We start from the raw sequence: 20,379 nt of genomic DNA, 5'->3' as shown, positions 1-20,379 counted from the left end.
GCCCTGAGGGTCCCAGTGGAGAATATCTGAGTCATTTTACTCCCTACCCACCTTTAACTGTTTCTCACATCATTCTTACAGTAGGAGATTTTCATTTCTCCAGCAATATGAGGGGAGAAATGGAAGTATGGAGAAGCATTTCCAAGAATAGCAAATGATTAGAAACCAAGTGTGAGGTGCAGGGGGAATTACATACCTGCTTCAGGTGTGCATTTAAGCCTTCATGCGTGGCCTTCAGTAGAGCCCTCACTGTGAAACTGTCAGGATCTTCTTTGTCTCGAATCTGGGATTCTTTTAACAGTGACTCCAGTTTTTTTCTTATGAAAGATTCTACCTGATGCTCAGTGGTCCCGTTATTCTGCAAAGAATTAGGTAATACAAATGATTCCCTGAAGAAATGCAGAAGCAAGTAGAACATACCTTTTGATCAGGTCAACATTGCTTATATAATTTTATTATTTCTCAGTTAGCTGTAAGAGGATAGGAGACTCATTGTACCATTCTGATCCTATCCCCCCAACAAAACCCACAACAGTAAGCAGTACTATTTATTAAGAACTCAGTCTCTATCAGCTACTCCTCATGTAACTACATTCAACCTTCAACCCTATATTAAACTCTTACTCAACCTAATAAAATCGAGTGTCTTTCCATTTCAATGATACAGAATCTGATGCTTAGAGAAATCAAGAAGGTTGCTCAAGGCTTATAAAACTAGAGAGTAACTGAGTCAGAATTCAAACACAGGACTCCAAGCCCTTCCCACCATGCTCCTTCATGCAAGGAAAGTTTGTGGAGACTAAGTTTTCTAAACCTGACTAGGTAAATTTGATTAAAAATGCTGTACTTAAAAGTCGCTTTCTTCACTGACAGGGAAAGAATATTATGGAAATTTCTGGAGTTGAGGACTATTCTAAGATAGTTTCCTTCCTATCTCCAACTGTACTGTGTCATAAAAAGAAACACAATATTGACTTGTGCTATGGTCTGTTACTATATTTTAAGATTGTAACGAATTTCAAGAGCTTTGAAAGATATGTCCATGTCCTGATGGAGACTGATGGCATTTTTAGGTGATCAGGGGACACAATTTCCTGGAAGCCTTGCTTAAGCAGGACTTTTGGATTTAATTGCTTCACACTGCCAGAAACCAGTGAGTGTGTCTGTGTTCTGTGTTCCTCTGAGCTTCACCTGCTCAGACCACTTCCCTCACCCAGCCCCTCTCTACAAATTCTCCCACCACCTGCTGAAGACTGAAGTACACTCTCCACAAGGAATCCATGGGCACTAACGTTTTAGGCCAGCTTTCCACGTGAAAATTGACTACTCAGAGGCTTGCAGAGTAGCTTCCCCGTAAAAGAAAGTATAGTGCCATAAGAGAAACTTAAAAAACAACCTACACCAGGATAGATTGTTGAATTCCCCTGTACTAATATAATCTGCACTAATATCTTCATCATATATAATTAACAGGGCACTCTACTCCACAGACCCTTGACGCTTGCAGGAGGCTCAAAGATGGAAAGAGCTTGCATTTTGACGTCAGAAGTGACACCCCATTGTGTCAGCTAGCAAAAGCATGTCCCCAAATATCCTACCATGTTCTGCATTGATGTTCACCCATCACAGGGGTACAGGGGAGGAACGTGCCATTCCTGCCTGGGTGGCTGAGAAGGCCACAAAGAACAGATAGAATCGATCAGGTAACTGAGAGTCCATCAGTGATGAGAAAAGGGTCTTCCTGTCATCCACAGTTTCAACAAAGGGTCTGTATGAGCAAAAGCATGTTCTATAAACACCAGGAGCACCTGAGTTTTCCTAGAGCAGGTGTTCCTAGAAGAGGGAAAAGTACTTTGGGGAATGAAGGGACTTCAAAGCAAGGGTGTGGAGTTGCCAAGAGTCCCCAGGTAGACAAGGGCCAAGTGTCAGTTTAGAATAATATCAACATGTCTGCAAGAGGAAAGATGTCTGTGGATAAAAGGCCAGGCACAATAGCCTCCAGTGCAGGCACTACACTCCTAGATTAGGAGCCTGGGGATTTAGTAAAGATGAGAGAGAGTTTCCATAAAACACACATGCTCTGAGCTTCTGCTGTGTTCAGGGTGAGGAACAGATTAGGACTGTCACAGAGCCCTCAGCTTCAGAGAGAATTATCCATGGCACATCAACAGATCATCACACACAGGTATGAGGAATGACATGTGTGAGGGGAATCATGGATGCCCTGAAGCAGAAGACACCTAAGACAAGTCTTGAAAGATGAGAAGATTAAATTCCCATGAATTCTGTAACAAATGATCCCCAATTTGGTCCCCTACAATAAAAATGTATTTTCTCAGAAATCTTGAAGCCATAGTATGAAATGAAAGTGTCGGCAGGGCTACAATCCCTCGATGACTCTGGGGAGGATCTTCCCTTGTTGCATCCAGCTGCAATATCTCCACATCCCCTGGTTATAGCAGAACTCAGTCAGTGCCCCGTCTTCACGTGATCCTCTTTCCTTACAAGAACACTTGTCACTGAATTTAGGGACCATCAGGTTAACCTAGGATTGTCTTACCTCAAGATCCTTAACTTAATTGAAGAGAGTTGGGGCCTTGCTCTGGATTAGCTGGTGGCTGAAGGGAATGTTGTGGCTGGTTTGAGCCTCTGTTCAGACCACTAAAGCTTTGTCCATATCAGCAGTAAATGCCTTCACTTTCTTTCCATCCCTGTGTTCACTGGAGGGGCACTTTTAATTCCCTTCAACAACTTTTCCTTTGCATTCACAATTTGGCCAACTGTTTGGCGCACAAGGCCTTGTTTTCTGCCTATCTCAGCTTTCCATATGATTTTCTCACTAAGCTACATCATGTCTAGCTTTTGATTTAAAGTGAGAAACACGAAGTTCTTCCTTTCACTTTAATGCTCAGAGGCCATGGTAATGTTATCCAAATGAACCTAATTTCAGTACTGTTGTGCCTCAGAGAATAGGATCCGAGGAGAGGGGGAGAGAGCTAGGGAATGGCTGGGTGGTGGAGTGGTTGGAGCACATGAACTTATACGTGAAGTTCACCAGCCTACACGGAACAGTCTGCGGTGCCCCAAAACAATGACTTTAGTGACACCAGAGACCACTGTCACAGATCACAGATGTGATAATAATGGAAAAGTTTGAAATATTGCAAGAATTACCAAAATGTGCCCTAGAGACCTGAAATGAAAACATGCTGCTGGAAAAATGAGGCTGATAGACTTGCTCAATGTAGGGTTGCCACAACCTATAATTTGCAACAAACGGAGTATCTGTGAAGCCCAATGAATCAAAGTCCAATAAAATGAGGTATGCCTATTTAGAAAAAGCCACTAAGACTGTGACTGTCTCACAAAGCTCTGTCACATAATGGTGGTCATATGAACTACCTATGACCCTTTAAGATGAGCACTAGAGTCAGTCACATCTCATTTCTAGTGACACAGAGATAGAGCAATTCGGGGCCTCATCCAAACACACACCTATGAAGTAATTGAATCCAGACTGGAATCTCATACTTCCTGTTCCTGACTATTTCACCATGCAATGCTGCAGCCATTCTTTTTGTATTGGTTCAGAAAAAGATGAATTCTTGAAACTGAGCAGGCTCATATTTTAAACAACCATTATTTCTATCATGAAACCTGAGAAATATTTTACAGTCCCTCTGAGGAAAAGAGTTAGTAGGCTTTACTCTTGGCCAGGAGTGGACCCAAAAAAGAACTCCCTGTTCCTAACCCCCAGCACATTTGATTAAGTGACCCTGAGTCTGGTGGAACCATACTTGTTGTGGGGACAAAAGAAAAAGGACGTAAGAGCAGCTGGCAAGCCCAGTGTCACACAGAGTGCTCCAAATAGCCACCCATTTCCTTCCCTTGCTCAGAGACTCAAAGAAAATTAGACACAGTAAGGAGATGAAAATGCAGCCATATGCCAGGACTGTCAGCAAAGCAAGGGCAAAACTACAAAGCCAGGACTGACTGGTGCTGGTGGAATAATGAATGCTTAATACAGAGACTATAATTATTCACTTCACATCTGCTAAACACTGGGAGTTGTTGAGGGATGGTATCTGCCTTAGATCTCTTTTCTTCTGTGATTTACAGCACAAGAAAACTTGCAGCCCTGGAGAACAAAAAAATGTGTGGCCAAGCTTTTATTACTATATTATCATTCAGTTCTAGAATCCAATAGCACTACTGAAAGAAATCTGAGACGGACACTTGACCTCAAGACCTATCAGCCACAGTGCAGCTGTGGCAGGGACCACAGCTGAGAGCCACGTGTATCTCACTCTGTTGTCCCCTGGGCCAGCGGGAGAGGAAGGAAGCTGCAGCTGGGGGGCAGGGGGAATAGAGAGCAGCCGTTTAATATGACCAGGAGCAGTTGCTACCAGAGAAACAGTCACGGTTCCTGACTTCCTTTTCTGAGAGGTTAAATCTAATCTAGGAAACTTTCTGTCACCAATCAATCAGTCAAACACATTCTCATTTTGTCTCCAGCATGAAACTAAAACACCCTTTGGAAAGCAGAAGGCTACCCCCACTCTGGTCTGGGAAGGAGCAGGAAAAGGGAGAGGTGGGTCAGAGGGCAGTAGTGTCTTAGTACACGCTGCAGGGGAGTGTGCAAACTTCCCAAGCCACTCCCCAAGCAATTACATCAGAGTCTCTGGATGAGGACCCAGTATGGGGATATCGGAAAGTCCCCTGGTCATTCCAAAGTCCAGTCAAAGTTGAGGACCTTTGCTTTCAAAACAATGACAAAAACAAAACAACATCGGAGTATTTCATCATCCTGGTGTGTCTTCCTTCCCACGGGGCCAGTCTGCCCTTTCTGCCTGACAGCTCTCCCAGCCCATTTCCTCTAGGTCATGGGCTAAAGCACAGCTGCTTTCAGTCATTTGAGATGCATTTACTCCTGTCCTCTCCTGTCTCCTGTTTGCTCCTTGGGCTCCCTTGCACCATGCTCATCTGGTCAAGGTCCAGTCATATCGTGTGTTAGAAACAACTGGAAAGAATTCAACCAGTTCAACGATGGAAAGCATTTAGAAGTAACATAGATTAGGAGGAATTCTGCCTCTCTCTCCACTCCTCATGCTAGGATGATGTCCAAGGGAATGCCAGTCCACTTTTCTGTGAAATGCAATTCTAGACCCCATGCCCATGCCTAGGCTGCTTCAGGGTGTCCTGTGGCTCCAACAGTCAGGTGAGCTCCTGAAGGCAACGGAAGGTGCATCTTTTCAAACCATTTGTGTAATTTCCCTGGATCACGTGGTTCGACAGTGCTTTTCTGCATAGTCTGCTCCTTGATCGAAGAAGGAAGTTGCAGCCCCAGTAGGCAGCTAACTATTCTATGTCACTTTATTGTGGATGTGGCAAATTAAACACTGAGCCAGGACTCTCATGCCTAGAAAGACTCTGGTCAGGGTACATTTACTTACAGCGAGGACTAGCATCCAAGGGAGGCAGGACCACGGGCAGCTGGAGTTCTGAGCCAGCCTGTACAAGTAGCACGTGGGACTGTAGCAAGAGGCAGGGGAGGCTAAGCTAGCCTATGTCATCAAAGAAACTGACATTTTCAACCACAGTTTGTCAGCCATGCTATAATAGGATGGATTTGTCTATGGAGAAGAGTCATTGGGTTAATCACTAACAGTCCTTACAATTCTAGGACAACAGAGTCCTTGGCTTATGCAATAGACAGAATAGCTGTATGCAGGCATGGAAAGTAATTTAAATATATAGATTCATACATCCTTTCTACACTACAGCTGCCATATTTGTGCAGAATCCAGCATAGCACCAATTTGGAACCCACTCTTCCTGCCGTGCACTGAGAGTAAAGACTATGGTTAAAGTGTAACTTACATAATGGAGCTTGAACTTGCATTCATCTTCAATTTCATCTGCACTGTCCTCGTCAGAAACTTCCCCTTCCTCTGCATCATCCCCAAGGTGATAAGGTAACTTCTTGCCCTGGAATGGATCAAAGCATCCCATTTCAAAATTGAAAACAAATTCACAATAGCCAAAGGGTAAGAAGCAATCCAAGTGTGTCCATTGACCCAGTGAGTGGATAAAATGTGATCTACACACATAAGAATGAAATTCTGATACATATTATAGTGCAGATTAACCTTGAAGGCACTAAGCTAAGTGATGTAAGCCAGAAACAAAAGACAATTAGCCCAAGATTTCACTTATGAGGTACTTAGAATAGCAAAAGACAGAGACAGAAAGTAGAATGGTGGTGGGAAGGGGTTTGGGGGGGAGGCAGAAATAGGCAGTTGTTGCTGAATGGATCAGAATCTCAACACTGAAGACAGCTCTGCTAATTGGTTTGTACAACAGGACCATGAATGTTTTTAACACTACTGAACTGTGTAGTTAAAAACATGGTTAAGATGCTAGTTAAATCTTATGTTATGCATACTTTACCACAATTTTAAAAAGTGAAAAATAAAACTAAAATGAGGTGTTCCTTGGTCAATCACTATGTCAGTCTGACTAGACAATTTGAATTTGGGGCAAAATAAGAGAAGGGGACTTTTAAGAACAGGCAGTCATATTGTGTTCAATTAAATGTAATTAATTAGGGACACTATATTAAAAAAAAACAGACCAGCTTCTTTGAAGAATATAGGACTCATAACATAAAGCATCACCCACCCATTATGTACACCGTAGTCTGAGTGTTGGTGTTCCCCAAAATTCGTACGTTGAAACCAAATACTGTATTACACGTGATGGTATCAAGAAGTAGGCCTTTGGGACACGGTTAAGCAATGTGGGCTCCACTGAGTTCTCATGCTCCTTCCATCACATAGGAGCACAAAGCAGGCATCATCAGGAGGGCCGGGCCCCCACCATATATTGAGTCTGCCTAGGACTTCTTAGCCTCTGAAATTGTGAGCACCACACTTCTGTTGTTTGTAAATTGCCTGGTTTAAGATACTTTGTTATAACCACCTAAAATGACCCAGACAACACCATCAGGCCAAGGTCGCCCAGAGCAGCTTGCTCTCCCAAGCAGGTTAAAGGCGCCCCTACCACTTCCATGCCCCCACCCCTGTGCACTCAGCGAGCCTGTCTTCCACAGAAATGCACCCTGGCTCCTTGAGCTAGAGTCAGCCACTCCTGACTCACTCACCAATAAATGCACATTAGAGACCAGGGGCTTTTTGACATAGGAAAATGCTTAGAACAAGATGGTAAGATACTTAAGTTATAAAATTACATTCACCCCTGAGTATCCCTGGGAGACTGGTTCCAGAGTTCCCTCCACCCCCCAGGTACCAAACCCTGAAAATGTTCAAGTCCTTCATATGAAATGGTGTGATGTTTGCACGTCAACCCACACATATCCTCCTGCTGACTTTCAATCGTCTCTAGATTATAACACCCAACACACTGTACATGGTTTTTACACTATATCATTTAGGAAATAATGACCAGGAAATAAGTCTGCACATATTCAATACAGAAACTTTTTTTTAAATTATTTTCCTTAAATAGTTGGTTGGATCTGCTGATACAAGAGGGCAGAATGTATATAGACAGTATGACCTCAGTGATATACAAAAACACAGAAGGAGCCAGGTGCCTGTCACTCACACCTGTAATCTTGGCTACTTAGGAGACTGAGATCAGAAGGATTACAGTTCCAGACCAGCCCAGCAAATAGTTCATGAGACCCCATGTTAACCAAAACCTGCGTGTTCACATCTGTCATCCCAAGACGGGTGGGAGGCTAAGATCAGGAGGACTGCAGTTCAAGGCCAGCCAAGGCAAAAAAGTTTGCCAGATTCCATCATGATGGAAAAAAGCTGGGCGTGTCATCCCAGCTATGGTGAAAGGTGTAAAATGGGAGGACTGCAGTCCAAGCTGGCCTAGGCAAAAAGTGAGACCCTACCTTCAAATTAACCAGAGCAAAAAAGGCTGGAGTCGGAGGCATGGGTCAAACAGTAGAGTGCCTGCCTAGCAAGTGTGTGAAGCCAGGAGTTCAAATCCCAATACTGCCAAAAAAAAAAAAAAAACCCATACACAGAAGAGTCTGGAAAGAAATATGGTCTATTGTGAAAAGTAATTATCTCTAAGTAAGGGGTGATAGTTATTTTCTCCTTTTCTACATTTCCTAATTGACATGTAGAAAAAGTAAAAACAAATTTAAAAAAGCAACAGAAGGCAAGGCCTAGGGCCTGGTAAGGGCCTCAAGGGTAGCTATCTGCATTGTAGGCTTCTTACCTGAGAGCAGAAAGGAGTATCAATAGGACACTCAACTGCTCCCAGAATCTTCTGGAGGGTGCTAGGTGGCCAAGGCTATTATTGTTGTAGACATCCTTGAGTCCTCCCAATATCTCCTCCTGTCTCTCTCTCTCTCTGTATGTCTTTCTCCTCTCCTCTCCCTCTACCCTCTTGTTCTCTCTCTGTCTCCCCGTCTCTCTCATTCCAGCCTTATAAGAGGGCTTGGGCAGAGGAATCAGCTGAACAATACCCACTATCTACTTTAAGCTGTTAGATTTGGGGATCATTTATGCTATGTCACCATAAATCACCCTGATACAATCCCAATCAAAATCACTAGGCACAACTAATCCAGTTTCCACACAACTAGGCACAGAGCTCATGACCTTGACCTTTACCATCAACACAACATACATCAGGAACTATTGCCAGAAAGGCTGCCCTTGGGAGCTCAAAGTTTCTGAAATCACTTCTACCATTCTCGGCTCAATGGGCTCAGCTTGGTACCATTTCTGCTCCAATGCCAAGGCAGGTTCACTTGATCAACAGTATATAGATGGGGGTGTCCACCACTCCCTTTAAGAGGCTACAAAAACAGAAGTACAGCTTTTGGAATTTGAACTCAGGACCTTGCACTTGCTAGGCAGGCTCTCTACCATGGGAGTCACACCCCCAAGCCCATTTTGTTTTGGCTGTTTGTCAGATAGGATCTTACGCTTTTGCCCCAGGTGGACCTCAAACCAGGATCCTTCTACCTACTCCTCCTGAAAAGCTAGATTACAAGTGTGTTGTGCCTTACCTAGCCCCTAGCATTTTTAACTCCTAAAAGGGGATTCCTTAAACATAAGGACAGGGAATTCTCTAAAATAGAAGGATATTCACATGCATGGCAGCCATTCATAATGATAACTTTACAAATATCATCCAATGCTATGATGCAGGCTCATCTGTAACCTTAAGCTCCAGTAATCTTTAGTACCCCTGTCCTCCACACCTTAGCACCTTCAGCATTCGCCACTGCCTGCTTACCCATCCCTCCCTGCACAGGGCTATCCACTTAGTCAGGCTCTGAGAGAAATCTCCAACTCAGTTCTTCTGCACCTTCCTCGATACCCAAACCTCTTGACCCTGGGTCTTTAGCACAGTGATATCCAAGATGAGTGAATAATGTAATGAAAATAAAGTCTATTTTAAATTTTAAAATATTTGGGATCAAATATTTTCTTCAACTTACCCAAAGGCATTTACAAGACTAAAATGGTGTGATCTAATTTGTGCATGGGTACCAAGGCAGCTCAGAATTAAGCCACTCATTTCTATATATTATTGTGAATGTCATTGATATAGAAAGCTCCCAGAAAATGAGTTCACCTTTCACTATCTTAGGGGGGATCCATAGATTTCCATGATAATATGGCAGCACAAAGAAATAGGGTGCTCAATTAAGTGTGACCAGACAGATCTGAGAGATTTACAGACATGAAGGTATAATCACTTTTAACTATGCTTTAAGCACAATATATTCAGAATCAACTCTGTCTTGGGCCAAACGGCAGACACCAAGATGGACCTATACTCAAGATATTTAAAAGGTAGTGACCACAATTCCCGCCCCCCCACCCCGAAATAGCATCAAAACCAATATGTTTTAAGTTCATTATGGATTTACACCCATAATCCCCACACTTGGGAGACTGAAAGAGGAGAACTACAAGTTGCAGGCCAGCCTGGGCTATATAGTCAGGCCCTGTATAAAAAAATACATCAAAAAATGTTCAGTAAAACAAAGCTAATAAACATGAGAAATAACATTACCAAGTAAGGAATGATAGTCCCCAATAATCCTCAAATGTGATACAAATGGTACAGAACAGAAGGGAAACTGGCCCCAACGAGCAGGTGGACAGCAGCATTCAGCCTCAGTTTCCCTCTGTTTAGGTGTGGCAAAGAGTGAGGGAATAAAAAGAAAAGGCTGCCTTCTCAGAGTATTCATAAAACACCCTTTCATTCCTTTTAAAATCTATTTAAAAGACCCTCCATCATAAGGGCCCTAGTTTTGGCTCACTTTTCCTTACTCCTGGTACCCAAAAGATTGAAGGCAGATAGGAAGAAAAGCAATGCAAAAGATGATCCTTTTAATGTGTTTTATCAGCAGTGTTAGCCCTAAAAAAAATTAAATAATAAGCTTCAGCAGAATCTTGTGTTGACTTAATGAATGATTCAGAGTAGATGTAAATGAAGAATGGCCCAAGTGTCTTTAGGGAGTCCTTTTCTGATATACAAAGTATTTCATGCAGGAGTTATAACATAGAATTGGATTAATTCATCCACTGAGCATGGAAGTCTTATCAGAGACTGGAGCCATGGCCACCTTTCAGCTTCAAGCTCTCTGTTCTGTGGCCCTGAGGAGACTGCTAACACTTTTATGACTTGTGTCTTCAAAAGCAGGAACCCTGGTCCAGAGAGCTACTGTTACTTCTGGCAATAACAGCCTAGGAAAAATTGCCCAGTTTGTTATTTTTGCTCAAAAGCAACATTTTGCTCATTTTTCAGTATATCCATATCATTTATCTCTTATATATAAATGTATCTACATATACATGATTGAAAAGTATATACCAGGTATAATAAACAACTTCTCAATCTCCAAGGTGGTAAGTAGTCATTCAAATGCTGCCTTTTGGATCAGAGATCACTCTGATGTCAACAGAAGTTGAGAAAAGAAGTTGCCTTGCTTTTTTCTTTAAATGGAAGTGTGCTGGTCCACACATCAAGCAACCTCCTTAAAATCTGAAGAGTATTGCTACAAGCAAATGGATCTCAGATGCCTTTGAAATGTCTTCAGATCACACTGCCACCACCCCTCTACATGACTGCCTCAGTCTTCTGCCTCTGACTCATCCTGGCATCCATAAGCCTTGAGATACCGTGCCAAATGATTCAAAGTCGAGTTACGGGATGGGGGCAGAGCTCAAATGGTACAGCATCTGCCTAGCAAGCATAAGGCCCCAGGTTCAAACCCCAGTGCCACCAAAACAAAAACAAAAACAAAAAACAAAGTCTAGTTATGCAAAAGGGACTCAATTAACATCAAATATCCACCTTAAGTTCCACTGTCCAGAAGGCAAGATTTCAATCAAGTGACCTTAGTCTATTTAATGATTTAATGATTTAATGATTGCTGGCTACAGAATATTCAAGAAACATTCATTTTTTTACCCAGAAACTGGTTTTTAACACTGGAGTTGGCCTTAACAAGACAGGAAAATTGACCTTGCTGCTACTGGCTGCAGCTTTTATTCAAATTCTTCCACACATCCAAGTGCCTACAACACATTCTTGACGAATTCTGAAACTATGCACAAACAATCTTCAATCAACTCTAGAGATGAATACGTTGTATCTTTTCTGTGTGTTACTCTCCCTTCCAGTCCCAGGTAAAGTCTTGGCATGAAATTGTTTCTTTGATGTTCCTGCTCCTCCTGTGTATTTGGTGTTTTGTCCATACCCCTTTTAAGTAAAATATAACCCACCTACTCCTCTCTTTTTAGGTTCTTCATCTCCAAAAAAAAAAAGGAACAATCAAAGGTAGTTTGATCTAAACAACGACAACAACAAAATCACTGGAATTAAAAAAAAAATCACAAAGTCAGCAATCTGAAAAGTCAAGAGACAGTCTGAATATTCTTTGCATCAATGATATTCATTGCAGCAAGCTTCTCCCTCAGAAAAGTCTGTTTATAAGATGTCGTTCTGTTCGGCCACCTCCCCTTTCACACATACACAGGGGTCCTTGGGCATTATGTCTGTGCCTATGTTCTCTTTGAAGCAAGTGTTTCTCACTTACACAACCAACACTGATCAACCATGACCATTTTTTTCTCCTTTTGACAGACAGCTACTGGAGCTTGAAATGGAAGAAAAGAATCTGAATGAAATCCTTTAAGATATGGATTCAGGGAGCCTTTCTCCTCTCCTGAATCAGATGCTCTTATACCCACATCTCTCTGCAGTGTGAATTCTTAGACAGTAAAATATTACACATTTAACTTACTGTTCTCACTTCATAAAAACAAATCCCAGAATATGCAGTCATCCCACAATAACCTTCCTCAGAAGGCATCATAGAAACTGAAATAAGATGAATACACAGATGTGGAAAATCCTTTATGTATTGATTCTAATTATTGTTTCCTTTTAAGCTAGCATTCTATCTGTAAGGGAGGAAAGGCTTAGATGATGATTAATGCACCAGATTGCCTTCTTTGAGTAATTACCTTCACTAGGATTTTGCCTTTCAAGCTTTGAGGACTTGGGAGCTGCTTGCATTCTCCTGTGTCTATAGACGACAGGTCCAGTCTGTCCTGGAATGTCCCTTTCAGGTACTGTGCAATCTTCCTTTGCTGCTGGATACTGCAGTGATTCTCAATAGACAATATCACCGGGAACCTAGGAAAAGAGCAACACATTGCAAAGGTATCAGTGCGGGCAACTGGCAGGGACTTCTGAAAATGATTCTGTATTCACTGCACTCGCATAATCCCAGTGACAGGATTTGCAATGGTGGTGATGATCAAAATGCTTCTAAAATGAGAAAGATTAGAGACGCATTAAAATTTCCTCTAAGCAAATACACTTTGCAAGGCATGATGACTAAACAAAATACCAATCCACGTGGATGACTTACTCTAATATTTTGCATCAGGCAAAAAATGCAGGCTACATCATGTATCTTTAAAAAGAAAAATTTTAAATAAATGAGAAGCCTAAGAGGGGAAAATCATGTAATGTAATTTTTTTTTATTTATTCAAAAGCCTAGATACATCTAAGAGAACAATGCATATCATTAGATGTACTTTTTTATATATAAAAGTCCCCAGCTTGAAAATTGCTATTGAGGATAAAATAGCATAATGGAACTTTGTGTGTTTTATAGCATCATGTCAGGCATCTCAAACATACTTTTGTAGGATTATACACTAGTCTTTAGTTCTTTAAAATAAAAAAATTGAGCATTTATTCTACATCAGCACTCAGGATTCTGTACAAAAACTGTGAGACCCACAAAAAGCGATGATCCCAGACAACTTTAGGGGTTGGTGACCAAGGTAGAAAGGGAATGGGGTCTGATTACACCATTTTTCTCCTCGCTCCACTCTTTTCTTCAGAGTGAGAAATTATTTCAAATTCAGATTTATTGATACTTTCTCAAGTTTTCCAACATACTTCTCCAGATATAATAGGCAATATATTTTTCATGAGTATACAAACCAGCATTTAAACTGCTTAACATATCTATGTGGAGGGAAAAAAAAAATCCAAACTCAAGCTCCGCAATATGGTCTCTGACCTCTCCAAGTTACGTTCCCCTGTCATCAGTAAGAGCTGACACTGGAGGTGATATTAGAGACGACCCTTTGTGGCTTAAGTCGATTTGGTTATCTGTTTGCTACAATCTGTTGCTACTTGGGTCCTCATCTAGCTTTTTCCTAGAGTGTAGAAAATAACAACAAACTAGCAACACAAAGACACTTTGCAACCACATTAGAGGTTTTAACAATAGAATTTTAAATTATCAATGCATTTAGAAGCCTATGAGTGTCTAATGATGCTTAGCGTAAGGCTGTGCTTCCCAATAGGGAATGGGTTATCTTGTGTCCTCTCCCACTAAAGAACATCTGTCAATGTATGAAGACATTTTTGGTGGTCACAGTTTGGGGGAGGGGTACTACTGGTGTTTAAATGGAAGCCAAGAATGCCGGTATCCATCCTGTTATGCACAAGACAGCTCCCTACAGCACCAAATTCTCTAGCCCAAAATCTCAATAGGGCCAAGCTGGAGAAACCATGGTGAAAAGACGCAACTAACATTTAAGAAAGAAAAGACAGGGCGAGGCACAATCCCTGCTACTTGGGAGGTAGAGACTGGTTCAAGGCCAGCCCAGACAAGATGTTATTAACCCCTCACCCCATCACAACAAATCAGCTGGATGTGGTAGTGCACATCTGTGATTCAGGCTATTCAGGAGGCATAGGTAGAATGATCACAATCCCAGGCCATCCCAGGCAAAAAACAAGACCCTATCTGGAAAAAAAAATCTACAATCAAAAAGGGATAGAGATAAGGCTCAAGTGGCAGAATGCCAGCCTACCAAGCATAAGGAAAAAAGAAGATAAAGAAGACAAAAGGCCAAACTTTTGAAATGTACTAAACAAGCATAATCATTATTTTCATTGAAAGTGCATTCTTGGGCTGGAGGCATGGCTCAAGTGGTAGGGCACCTGCCTAGCAAGCACAAGGCCCAGAGTTCAAGCCCCCGTGCCACAAAAATGAATGAATGAATGAATGAAGTATACTTCTTTGAAGGGCTCCCAAACCTGAAGTCAATTCACCAGAGAGTCCTCCAAGATGTACAGGTGGCAGGCCTTCTCTGCACACTATTTTGCTTATCAGGAAACACAGACAAAACTACTTCACAAAATTGGCTAAGACTAGTAGCAATCTGGGTTTTGAAGACTGATAAGAATTCAGTACTCAAGATTCTTCCACGTAAAAGACACCATAAACTGAATCAGCTTTGCAGCAAGAATCACTTAGTAGAAAAGCATTTTAACCTCATGATTAATTAATAAGAACAAATACTAAAAGTCTTAAAGGTTACTAACTTCTAAAATATTCATTTTATGCAATTGTAATTGTAATTTGCTTCTTTCATTCAAAAATCCTTTCTTGCATGCTTGGTATGTTGTGGGTACCTACTAGGTAACAAGAATAAATGAAAACTGATTAAGACATCATCCCATATTTTCAATGACTCCACAGTCTTACAGATTTAAAAGAAAGCAAGTCATCCATGGTGGTAACAGGGCGCTATATGATAGGACAGAATTACACTCCTGGTGCTAAATACAGAGAAAAGCTTGCATGTCAGCATGCTTGCCAGAGGGACAATGCTTAACTAATCTAACAGGATAAGCAAGAACCAGGTAGATAGAATAATGGGAAGGGTGTTTCAGGCAGAGAGAACAGCATATGCAAGGATGTGAGTCGTACAAAGCAGCATGCTCACTGAGGGTAAAGAAAGAGAGTCATGGAAGGCCAAATGCTAAGTCTCCATGGAGCAGTGATAGGAGAAGATGCCGGATGAAAAGGCAGCGGCCATGCCTTGAAGGGCATGCAGACACGCCTATGTACAACAGGGGGTGGGGTTTTGAAGGACTTTAAGACAAGAATACAAACCATACCTATATTTGAGAAGGACAACTATGGTATCAGTGTGGAGGATGGACCAAAGTGGAAATGAAGTCTATGAAGTCAAAGATAATTTAGGAAGTAGAACTGAAGGGATGACTCTCCATTTTTGCCTGAAATTACTAGCAGGCAGTGGTCCCCCACACCAAAAGGAAAGAGCAAGGGGCATAGGTTTGTCAGAATGAGATGCCAAGTTCAGCTTGAGATGTGAGCCCTAGGATGGCAGGAGTGTTAGGGGACACTCAGATAAATATTTACTGTATACATCTTGAAGTTAGGAAAAAAGTTCTGGGGATATAATTTGATATGTATCCAAAAAGTAGACCAAGGGCAACACCTTGATAAATAGCAACTCCTAAGGGAGTGAGGAGATGAAATAGAAGACCAAAAAGAAAGAGAAGCTGGGCACTGTTGACTCACCCCTGTAATCCTAGCTACTCAGGAGGAGAGATTAGGAGGATCATGGTTCAATGCCAACCCCAGGAAAATAGTTTGAGAGACCCTATCTCAAAAAAACTCATCATAAAAAGTGCTGGTGGAGTGGCTCAAGGTGAAGGTCCTGAGTTCAAACTCCAGTACTGCAAAAAAAAAAAAAAAAAGAGAGCAAGAGAGAGAGGCAACGGAGACAGCAATGGAGAATAGAAGACAATATATATGCAAGTATCAAGGAAAAAATACTGAACATTGTGGATGCCAAGGAAGAGTCAAGTAGTTCAAGAATGTTAGACATTGCAGCATACATAGGACATCCAACAAGCCTAGGAACCTAGGTATTACTATTTTATTATATTATAATGTAATATCCAAGCTATTTATTATGTATAGGAACCTGTATCCCAGCTTTATAGACAGTCTATACCCTGGGTTTAGAAATTTGGAGGACATCTTCAAGGAGATAGGGTGAGAGAGAATGGGATAAGGAGGGAATGGAGCATGAGACAGTACAAACATGGAGTCCACAGTATTTGTTCACAGTATTTTGCTGGGAAGGAAGCAGAGAACTAAGACAGTAGAAATGGAGAAGCAGAGGGCAAGGGAAGGCCTATGGTTCTGTGACCATGCTCTTTGGACTAGACAAGGCATAGAGCTCAGCTCCCGAGGGTTGCTGTACTTACTCATTCTTCACAAAGGCATGCTTGTTGATGGTCTCCACAACATCTCTGAAGAGAATTTTTGAAGTAAGGGTATATCCATGGTGTACTACTGGCTCTCCATCTGGGCCATCCCAACAGTCAACTGCCAAAAACAGAACTTTATATCAACAACCCAAAGTCTCTCATGCTTATTAATATTTCTGGAAATATCAGATGTATCATTTTTAAGTTTATTATTGGAAATTATGCTTATTGCAGCCATGATAAAGATGTCAAGACACAGAAATGGGTGTTGTGGCGTACTTATCAGAATAAAGGATTAAAGACAATGCATAAGTCTTTTTGAGTTAGTGTAGTTTACAAAGATGTCATGATCATAAGGTTTTTCCAACCAAAATATTCTGTTGGAAGTTAATCTAAATCCAACCATGCATGCCCAAGGATGTAATGTTTCCTAACTACCATATTCGAGTTCATGTCTGCTTCTTCAGGATTCTAAGGCCTTTTAGCAGGTTACAGTGTCCCTCTTAGAACACTTAACAGGGCATTTCATGGTTGTTCATTTCAACCCAGGATATTTCCAATAGGTTTATTTCCATTTTTACTAATTGCACAGTAGTTATAAAATAGCATCAACTTCCTAAGTTTAAATCCTCAGGTCTTGCCAAAATGTATGTGAATACATGCAAGTGGTTTAATCACTTGCACTTGCTTTCCTCATCTATCAAACAGAAGTAATAGCTGCACTTACATCATAAGTTTGAGTGAAGATTAAGTATCCACAAAGTTGCTTATGCCTCTTATGAATTGTTATGATTCATGACAACTATTATTATTATTGATACTATGTGCTATACACACAATCTCATTCATTCCCAGCAGTCAAGTTTCCTCACCATCCTCCCGAAATTAAGGTTTGCCTTCCTTTGTTTTACACTGATATTAGACTAATTTCTTAAAATACTACCTTTACCATATTGCCCTTTTGTTCAAGTTTACTTAAGAGATAACACAGCATCTAGTAGTTTGTTAGTAAATGCATGCTAAATTTATTGATAAATGTCGCACAGCATGTCTTACTTGCTTAGCCTCTATATCCCTATGTTTTGTGCTAGTAACGTGCTGGACACTGACCAAGTCTGTTTCCTCATTCATGCAGGCACAGAGCTGGACTACATTTCCAGGCTTTCCCTGCAGTAGGGTGTGGCCAATGAAATGTGGGCAGAAATGAAATGCACCACTTCCAGGTCTTATTGGTAGAAACCTGTCTTACATTGTCACCCATTCCATTTCCTCTTCTGCTATGACTTTAGAAGTCATGTGCTGAGGATGGTACAGCCATGAGTTGTAAAGCTGTGAACTCTTAAATCATTGCTTGAACAATTCACACCTATTTGGTACTTTACATAAACAAGAATCAAATATCTGTTGTTTAATGGTAGAGAAAATTTGAGGTTAAAAGGCTCTAGTGTTGCCTTAATATCCTACCTCCTATGTGAAAAGTCAATCTTACTTTCTTCTATACCTAAACCCACAGGCATGTTCTTCCAGTTATGCAAATTTCCCCATGTATAATCAATCCCATCTCCACGCTTTTGTTTTTTTCCTTTAAGGTCAACTGACATGACCTGTTTCACTTTGCTGAGGCTAAGCCAGAATGCCCCCGGAACCTTGCCAATCATCATCATAGTCTTCTTTCTTATGGTAGGAGTTACAAACTCAGATATCAACGAGAGCCTCGCAGGTAGCAGGGATGAGTTCAGCAGCTCAATGGGAAACGGGTCTAAATGAGAAAGGACTTCTCACTCAATCACTGTTAAGTAGGAGTAAGAACCTTGGTGGGCAGATTTTCTGAGTAACATTAAGAAGTCTAGATTTTTTTTGCTGTGAATTTTCCCAGTTTTTAAATATTGCCAATGACCCCCTTTTCAGAATATAATATGGGCTGACACAAACAACCCTGCAGTTGGATTTGGCCAATGGGATGCCACTGGAACTCTGGCTTTAATTAGGACCACACAGTTCACAACCATGCCTGTTCTCTATTTTCACAGAACATTCATTCCCTATACATTTCCCCCAAGATGTTATCTCTGTCTCCTTAAACAAAATGTTCACCATACCATAATACCATAGTGATGGTTAATTTTAAGCACCAACTGGTCTAGTCAATGAAGTTCAGTCTCTTAGTCAAATACTAGTCTAGATGCTGCTATGAAGGTATTTTTAAAATGTGATTAGTATTTAAATCAGGAGACTTTGGGTAAAACAAAGTATTTTCCATTATATGGGTGGACCCCACCCAATCAGTTGAGAGCCTTGAGAGTAAATATGGAGGTTTCCCACAGAAGGAGAAACTCTGAGACTGCAACATCGTTGCACAGACCACATGAGTTCCCAGCCTGCTGTGATTTTGAATTCATACCCACAGCTACAAGATTACCTCTAATCTAAGTCTCAGCCTGCTAGCCAGCACTATAGATTTCAGACTTGCCAACACCCACAATCATGTAAGCCAATTCCTTAACATCAATCAAACAACCCCAATCTCTCTTTCGCTATATACCTTATTAGTTCTATTTCTCTGAAGAACTTTAACGAATATAGTTATCTACCTTAAACCTTGGCCATTCAAACATCTCTAGGAGAAAGAAATTAAAAGAAGAAAGAATTCCAAGGTCAATTTCCAGGAATACTGGAAACGGAGTTTAAGAAGACCAAATTCCTATCTTACACTGTCACACTGTTCTTTTGAGCCATCAAATAACGTAAAAAAGAGAAGGTTCATTTACCTTTTTCCTATGTATTTGAGATTCTTTCGTTTTCTCTGGATATAGGCATGGAAAAGAATGAACAGATGTTTCAAAAATACAGTTACATGTTACACAGTGGATGTGGTTAAATAGTGGCTCCACAACATTATAATAGAGGTGAAAAATTTCTATCACCTACTGCACAGTGTAGTCATCACAGTGTAGTCTCAGCACGACACATCGGGTGTTGGTGGTGATGCTGGTGTGAACAACGCTTCTGCACTGCACACTGTGAAAGTATAGCAGTACAACCACTTTTTTTTGTCTTAGTTGATAATGACAACAAACAACTATGATACTGGCTAATATTGTGTATGTATTTACTATGCTATACTTTTTATCATTATTTTATAGTGTACTCTTTCTACTTATTAAAAATAGAAAGGATTACTGTAAAGTTTGCAGGGTTACATGGACAGCTGCCTTACACATCTCATGTTGACTGCATCTCTTGGTTGCACCAGGAGGCCATGCTGCATGATTGATCTGTATCACCCAGGATGGTATATGTACACTATATGATGGCTGACAAAATCACCTAACCTAATTATGACTGTGTATAATTTCCACAACTTTTACCGATTTACAATCCAATCTCAGCAGAGAAAGGGTGTAACAGGGTTCCTCATAAATATGCTAATATCTCTCCCCAAAATAGTGCAAAATCTAAAAATCACTGCAAAGCCTGATTTGTTTATTGTGTCCACATAAAAATTGCTCTTAAACCTACATTGGTTGTGAAAGAGTGTGCTCTTTGGCTAATATGTATAACACAGACAGAGTATCTACCATTGATAATGATAGCTTCTTCGAACATTTTATGTATGATATCATCACTGGTCTTAAATAAGAATAACAACACTCCCAAACAGCACTAGCATCTTAATACGTAGCATTCATGGCCAGGTTCAAGTGACAGTGATGGTTCCTACAAGGGCTAATTTTGTAATGGGAATATTAGCC

The 20,379-nt window shown here is 41.0% G+C and overlaps 2 protein-coding genes across 9 annotated transcripts in view; both read right to left on the bottom strand.

The window, feature by feature from the left end:
* The window catches only part of C5H3orf33 (chromosome 5 C3orf33 homolog), a 369,083-nt gene that overhangs the window by 141,509 nt on the left and 207,195 nt on the right, over positions 1-20,379 (bottom strand). The window lies entirely within an intron of this gene.
* Positions 1-20,379, bottom strand: part of Plch1 (phospholipase C eta 1) — a 220,706-nt gene that overhangs the window by 35,964 nt on the left and 164,363 nt on the right. For all 8 annotated transcript variants that reach the window (XM_074073931.1, XM_074073933.1, XM_074073936.1 and 5 more), the window contains 4 exons: positions 16,625-16,745; positions 12,534-12,705; positions 5,881-5,988; positions 197-358 (listed from right to left, as the gene is read on the bottom strand). In XM_074073931.1, coding sequence (XP_073930032.1) covers positions 197-358; positions 5,881-5,988; positions 12,534-12,705; positions 16,625-16,745 — 563 coding nt within the window. The remainder of the gene's footprint in view (positions 1-196; positions 359-5,880; positions 5,989-12,533; positions 12,706-16,624; positions 16,746-20,379) is intronic.

The sequence above is a fragment of the Castor canadensis genome, chromosome 5 (genome assembly GCF_047511655.1).
Source record: "Castor canadensis chromosome 5, mCasCan1.hap1v2, whole genome shotgun sequence".
NCBI lineage: Eukaryota > Metazoa > Chordata > Mammalia > Rodentia > Castoridae > Castor > Castor canadensis.
Note: the sequence above shows the minus strand (reverse complement) of the source record. Positions and strands in the feature narration are given on the sequence as shown.